Consider the following 7,761-nt stretch of genomic DNA (forward strand, 5'->3'; position numbering starts at 1 on the left):
CAGAATTATTGTATATGTTTTTTTATTTTCAACTTTTGCATAATAAATTTTGGTTTTGCAGTGATTGTAATGATTCACAGAACAATGATTTCTTTACTGCACAGTGAACACACGCACACAATTTTTTCCCCCTAAAAGTGTTATAGCATTTAAAAAGCAACTAAACTTATTTTTACTCATTTATCATCTCTTAAAAAGTTATGAAGTGTTGTAATAAGTTCGATTACTTTATTTTGCCTCCATTCCTCCAAAACATGATGCTGCGGTGCTGTTTTACCTGCCTAGGTCCGGCTGCTAGATAAGGCACTCCATTTACAGAGTACAGGAGTTTCCCTGTCCAATCCTCCTGGTTTTCTTCTCCGATACTTAGGACAGGGAAAGTCCTGTACTCTGATTGCAAATAGAGAAAAGCTGAGCTGCAATCAGGTAAAACAGTCTTGCAGCATCATGTTTTGGGAAAGGAAAAGGCCAAAAAAAAAAAAAAAAAAAAAAAAAAAAAGGGTATTTGATTATATCACAAAAATTCAGAACGTTGATCATTAAAAACAAACAAACAAGCTTGTTTGCTGCTTTAAGACCTATAACATTTAGACTTAATCATAGAATATTAGAGTTGGAAGGGACCTCCTGGGGTCATCCAGTGCAACCCCCTGCTCAAAGCAGGATTCGCTAAATCATCACAGGCTTTTCCCGACATTGGAACTTTATAATGGCTTTTACAGGGGAAAAGTTTCCTTGTTAAACTTCTTTTTTCCTTCAGCGCTGGATCAGACAACAAATCCACACTCACTCTGCAGTATCCAAGTACAGAAGTAAAGAGGCATCGGATTAGTGGAGAAACATTTCTTTTAGAATATATTACAAAGTTTATTACTTTTGCATGCATCAGTAACAGGGGAATGAAGGTGAAACAATAATTACAGTGGAAGAAAAATAAAAAGAAATCAATCATGTGAAGGCCAGACAGGGTTAACTTGCGTTAACTTTATTTTGCGCTTTGTCAGAGGCTCGGAGGTTTGTCATGTTCCCCGAATGAAGCATGTTGCTTTAACATATCTGAAATTTCTTTGTTATCTGTGGCTTGATGTGGCTGGAAACCGTCCTTGTCCTTAAGAGTGGGGTCCGCGCCGTGCTCCAACAGCATATCCACTATATCGACGAACTCGCAAGCTGAAGCTGCAAGGAACAAAACATCTGTATAAATGATCAGTATGATGCGAAACGTTACCTGTGCACATTGACACCGGGGGCAAGAAGCGCCAAGACATTTGTAGTCACGATAAATCCACATTCTCTGTCCCCAATAACAGCACCGTCCTGGGGTCACCTTCTTTCCACCAATTATAACGGCAATGTGCAGATATCAGAAGCGGAAAGAATAAGCACCGACTGCCACACACAGACTTAGGGCCATAATTCACATACACAAAACCTTCCCTATAAAATTAACATGGGCTGTAATCAGAAAATTACTTTATACGTGAATAAATATTTTTATTTAGTGCTATTAAATTCCCCAGCACTTTACATACATTGTGAGTCCTGATGGGGACAGTGATGCTGTATGTTTTTGGAGTGTGGGAGGAAACCGGAGAACCAGGGGGAAACCCACGCAAACACGGGGAGAACATACAAACTCCTTGCAGATGTCCTTGGTAGGATTTGAACCCAGGACCCCAGCGCTGCAAGACTGCAGTGCTAACCACTGAGCCACCGCGCAGTGCTAACCACTGAGCCACCGCGCAGTGCTAACCACTGAGCCACCGCGCAGTGCTAACCACTGAGCCACCGCGCAGTGCTAACCACTGAGCCACCGCGCAGTGCTAACCACTGAGCCACCGCGCAGTGCTAACCACTGAGCCACCGCGCAGTGCTAACCACTGAGCCACCGTGAAGCCATTGACATCCATGTATAAAATATACATTCCTTTTTTTCCCCTTCTTTTAATGGATTTGCTGTATATCTACCATGCTATTGGATACTTTCTTTTTGTTAGACAAAGACACTTTTGTGGCCTCCCTATGGCCGTGGATCCCAGTGAAAGCATTGGCCTGTAGGTCAGTGGCTTTCCACTGCAAAATCGAGGTATGAACATAGACGGGAACCAAACATCAGGATTTTCGTGTATAAGCTGCAGCCAGTGCAGTGCTGGCACTATCATGCACAGTGTGTACATACCATCAGGGGGCAGCTCGGGTGTTTAGGCTGTGAAATACAACTTTATAAAGTTTGAAATTTCGTGCACTTTTTGATTGACGTGTGCACCTCTGCAGATAATGTCCGGGCGGGTTATGCAGGAGTTCCCCGCTCCCCCCCCGCCAGCCTGTTCCTTCCTCCCTCCCTCTGGCTGTATGTAAATATCTAATCTTCAGAAACATGGCGCCGGAGTGGGCCTCTGCGCATAGCGCTTAACTCCGACGCCATGTTTCTGAAGCCCCCGCATTACACAACTTTGTGTCTGAGAGGGCGGCGCATGCGCCCTCGTTTCTTCACAGCCCGTTGTGACCGCGGGAGCGCGCGCGATTAGAACAGGACAGAACAGCTGACCGGAGGACGCGATTACCTGCTGCTCCTGTATCGTGCCGCTCCAGGACACCGGGCCAACACACCAGCCGGTGTGACATCGCTGTGGCGCCGCCCTCTCAGACACAAAGTTGTGTAATGCGGGGGCTTCAGAAACATGGCGCCGGAGTGGGCCTATGCGCATAGCGCTTATCTCCGGCGCCATGTTTCTGAATATTAGCTATTTACATACAGCCAGAGGGGGGGGGGGGAGGAACACGTGCATAACCCGCCCGGACATCAGGAGAGAGGAAGGAACAGGCTGGTGGGAGGTGGGGGGGCGGGGAACTCCTGCATAACCCGCCCGGACATTATCTGCAGAGGTGCACACGTCAATCAAAAAGTGCACGAAATTTCAAACTTTATAAAGTTGTATTTTACTGAATAAACACCCGAGCTGCCCCCTGATGGGATGTACACACTGTGCATGATAGTGCCAGCACTGCACTGGCTGCAGCTTATACACGAAAATCCTGATGTTTGGTTCCCTTTAAAAGGTTTAAATAAAAAAAGTTTACATCAGAAATCCAGAAAATGTTTCCACTGAAAACTAGGTCTTATGCTAGACGGTGACTGCCTTTTCTGCCTTTTCAGCAGTCTCATCATCATCACAGACAGGCTTACGTTGAAGTCAAACATCTCTGCTATAGTGGATCTTGTGTGATCTACTGTATATAAAGATAATGGTCACAGCTGTCCTCGTATTAGAGCAGTCTCTGATTTCATCCACACAAGGCTGAGACTCTCTTGATGCCAGTGCACATATGCCTAGAGTCTGATGTTAGGCTTATTGGCCGGGGTGAAAAGGTCTAGATTTTTTAAAGGGGTTGTCCATTACTTTCACATTGATGGTCACGGCGGGTACTGCACATCGGCCTTCTATTGATCTGAATGAGGCGCGGATCTGCAGTACCCGTCCGCTATCAGAAGACGGAGCAGCGATGGAGCGGAGCATTTCCAGCTGCCGGGCCCGAGAGCAGCTGATCGGCGGGGTGCAGGGTGCCGGACCTCGGCCGATCAGACACTGATGACCTATGCTAAGGATACGCTATCCATGTAAAAGTAGTGGACAACCCCTTTAATATAGAAAAATAAAACCATTAACATTTTTAAAAATGCCTTTTACATAAAACCCAGATGTAAAGCACAGGTGACTTTCTGCTGACATCACCTTAGCCCCTGAATCGCAGTATGAGGGCGCTATTCCTGCATTATGTGTGAATGTCGCCCAAGGTCAAATACAAAGGAGCAGAATCACTGATCCATACAACGTCTCACCATGGACATGCTGGTGAGGAAAGATTAGGGCACCTACAACAACAGATCACTGGGGGTTAATCCCGAAAATCTGCTGCTTACCACCTATATATTAGACTGAATATAAAGAGAAGTCAATAACAAAGTGACAGAAAGGGTCAAACTAGACACCAATTAAAAGGGAATCTGTCAGCAGGTTTTTGCTTCCCATCTGAAAGTAGCATAGTGTAGAGACAGAGACCCTGACTCCAGCGATGTGTCACTTACTGAGCTGTTTGCTGTCATTTCGGTAAAATCACTGTTTTCTCTGCTGCAGATCTAGCAGTTATATAGAGCTCATGAATATGCTGGACTACCTGCAGCATGCCAAGTAGTCCTCTAATGATAATCCCCTGCTGATTAAACTGATTCAACTACACTAAGCAGCCCACTACGCGACATCGCTGGAATCAGGGTCTCTGCCCCTACATCATGTTGCTCAGATTAGGTGGCAAAAAACCTGGTGACAGATTCCCTTTAAAAGCCCTTTTACACAGGCTGATAGATGAACTAACAGCTCGTTCCCAATCAATGAACCACCAAATCTGGTTAGTCAGCTGACCGCATCCTCTATGCAGACTAGATGATAATAGTTGTCGGCAGCACTTCTCCCAATACAATTAGGCAGATGTGCTGCAGAAGAAAAGATCATATTCAGGATCGATCAGCCCTTGCACAGGGTCACGTGAAAGGATCGTGAAGTGACGGCCTTCGGATATGGTGGAACGATGCTGGTTATGGGCAGAATCTCCCGGTGTAATCCCAGCTACACATCAGCCACTGCACAAGCAAGAGCGATTATGCACTTGTGTGAATAGGCCCCAATGAGGAATTTTTGCTTTTTTTGGGGGTGCAACCTGATCCAGATCATCCACATGAGAATGCAGCCGTATAATGCTGATAATATAGCTGCCATCAGCGGTGCTGGCACAATCACTACAGTACGGGGTACCCGGAATGGCGCACACCGGCTGTGCCGGGGAGCCGGCCGTCACCCCTCCATCCTTGCAGATAAAGCTATATAACTAGGCCATAGCTTGATCTGGATGACATTTTTAAAAGGCCTATAGAATATTAGAGAAATATGTTTTGGGGAAGTGGCTGCTCCTCTAAGCCCTGATTGCAATGCTTTTCAGAGCGGTGACAGGAGAGCTGTGCATCGCCTCCTCCAGATGGGACTGGTCTGAACCCAGCCTCCCCAATGCCTGCAATACACTGATTTCCACTGGGAGATGCAGTGCGCTATACCCCTCATTGCAGGGCATCTTCAGGAGGGAGGCGGAAACCGGGAGGGAGGGGCGGCCGAGGCTGACCTTGGACAGGCACCAGCCAGAAAGATGGATTTACAGCCGTTTTATGGGGTGCCTGACCTCTTATTACTGCTGCTGTCAGGCTGCAGATCACTCACGCAGAAGGCTCTGCCCCTGCACATAAAGGGTTAGGGGCAGACAGATGTTACTGCGAGGGTCTACCGAGGCGCCCGGCACTGTATAGCAACCGGCCACCCACAGCCCGGCATCTCAGGAGGGTCTAACCGGAGCGTCTGCGTCCTCTCCACAAGTGACAGACATGCTCGTCCTCCTCAGATCACATACTGCCCGAGGCCTAACCTCACTCACACTCAACACAAGCAACTTTCCGATTCTTAGAAATCGTCTCTGTGCTCAATAGGCAGATATTTACTTTTATCATTCACTGCCGAGGTCAGCGGCCAGCTCTGAAATCGATCATAAGTGGAGAATTTCATCGCCAGGGAGAAAGCGCCTGCAAGCTATTTGCTATACAGCTTGTAAGCACTGCCTGCACTTCTCCAATGCTGCAGAGGATCATCACAGCTTATCCACCATGCATCTGGCCCACACCGTCAATCTTCATGAGTGCACCTTATCCTGGGAAGCCGGGGATAGGTGGGCTCCTGAGCAGCCTTAATGAGAAAGCCCCTTAAGACAAAAAAACTGCATAGTGCAGAATCCCCCCTCCCCCATAACAAAGCGTCAATGTTACTTTACAGTCAAATCTGTAAGAGATGGGCGAATCGTGAAATATTCGGGTTCAGATTAAGCTGCATACCATGCACTATTCCAGTATTCATCACGAATAACAAATCTGATGAAAGTCAATGGGGAACCGGAAATACTGGAAAAATCAAGAAAAATGCTGGGGTCCCATAGACTTGCATTAGAGTCATTATTCGTGATGAATACTGGAATAGGTACGAATAATCCGAAAATCTTACCAGCCCCATCTCTAGTAACAAGTATATGTACTGTATTCTCCAGATAATAAGAAGCACTTATCCCCCTCAAAAACTGGGGATAAAATGGGGGAGGGGAAGAGATGAGTCTTACAATCCCGATATTGCTTCCCGGGGCGGCGGTGGTGGAGCGGGGTTATATGAGGCAGGGCCGGCGATACTAAGGGGTCAGAGAAGCGGCTCAGTAGGGTCACAGGACGGAGGGTCACAGGACGGAGGGTCTCTGAGGCAGGTGCATTGAATTGCCCGCAGTTGACTTCAAGAAAATGGCCATGCAGGCGGCGTGTGTGCAGATTGACAAGATGAACTTCAAGAAAATGGCCACCGAGTCCTATCTGCACACGCGCTGCCTCCACGGCCATTTTTTTGAAGTCCATCCCATCAAACATGAGCAATTCAATGGAGTCTGCAGTCAGATCAATGGCACCCACTGCTGTGACACCCCGTCCTGTGACCCTCCTGAGTCGCGCCCCTGAGCGACACCCCCGCAGATCAATGAGGCTCGCCGCCGCGACACTGAGGCCGCGGTATCACCGACCCCCCCTGACCTGCAATACTCCCCCGCGTCGCCCGGCCTCCTGTGACCTTCCGGAGCCGCTCCACCCTGGTGAGCATTAGGATGAAGACGCACTAGGATTAGAAGACGGACCCTCATTTTAACATTACAAATAATCTTTTCCCATTTTCCTCTAAATTTGGGGTGCGTCTTACAATCCGACATGTCTTATAAAACGAAAAATCTGATATATATTTTGTAAGGATAAAAATAAATAGGAAGTAAAGGAAAATGCTACTTACCGTAATGCAGCGGTGTCTGCCCTTCACCGTCCTGAAAGAATAAAAAAAAAAAAATAATATGGATCAATTTTTTCCACAAACCTACGTATCTAGTTGTGTAAATGGATTGGCAGGTCTGCGCAGCTTCCTATAAGTGTCCGCTATTGATGAGCCGTCACATCGCGGGCCGGGAAGGCGGTAATGTATTCTGCTGCTTCATGCCCAGTGACTGATATATGGGGAAGCAAAGCTCCGACACAATCTGGAAATAGCCCCCATATAGCACAGGAGGGGCCAATCACTGAGCCCAAAACAGCGGGTGCCACGTTACCACCAATGTGAACATGCCCAGAAATCACACAATACTCCTCAGCACAAGCCAATTGCGTCACTGGATATTACAAGAGATTATAGCTCTGCAAAAATGATTATTCTTTGTAAAATGAAGAGTTAAAGGGACCTGTCAGGTGCAAAATGCAGATAGAACCACGAGCAGTGCTGGGTGTATAAGTGCTAATCTCTGCCTCAGCGTCCCTGTATCTAGTATAGATAAAGAGATCTATAGAAAAAGGATTTCTAAAGATCCCATATGATATGCTAATGAGCGCAGGGACTAGTCACAAAAGCGTTAGTTCCATTGGCTAGTCGGCCCCATGAGCATGTAAGCACGTCCCTGTGTGTACTAACATGCTAATGAATGCACAGCATCAGAGGATGATCGCCCTCTCCTCTCCGCTGCCATCGCGTCTGACGCTGGATTTTGGCTCCGGGTGCATGATCCTGGACTTTCGGTCATACGCACCACAAGAGTTTGAAGCCAGAACACGTACACCCGGCTTCATAGTGCGCTAAAGTCCTGACACAATGGCAG

At 47.2% G+C, this 7,761-nt stretch overlaps 1 protein-coding gene across 1 annotated transcript in view; it reads right to left on the reverse strand.

Annotated features, from left to right (window-relative positions):
* Positions 1–842: 842 nt before the first annotated feature.
* ACBD6 (acyl-CoA binding domain containing 6) overlaps positions 843–7,761 on the reverse strand; it is a 72,024-nt gene continuing 65,105 nt past the window's right edge. The window contains exons 6-7 of the mRNA XM_075322162.1: positions 6,912–6,942; positions 843–1,176 (exon numbers count right to left, since the gene is read on the reverse strand). Coding sequence (XP_075178277.1) covers positions 1,001–1,176; positions 6,912–6,942 — 207 coding nt within the window. The 3' untranslated portion in view covers positions 843–1,000. The remainder of the gene's footprint in view (positions 1,177–6,911; positions 6,943–7,761) is intronic.

Source organism: Anomaloglossus baeobatrachus, chromosome 8 (assembly GCF_048569485.1).
Source record: "Anomaloglossus baeobatrachus isolate aAnoBae1 chromosome 8, aAnoBae1.hap1, whole genome shotgun sequence".
Classification (NCBI taxonomy): Eukaryota; Metazoa; Chordata; class Amphibia; order Anura; family Aromobatidae; genus Anomaloglossus; species Anomaloglossus baeobatrachus.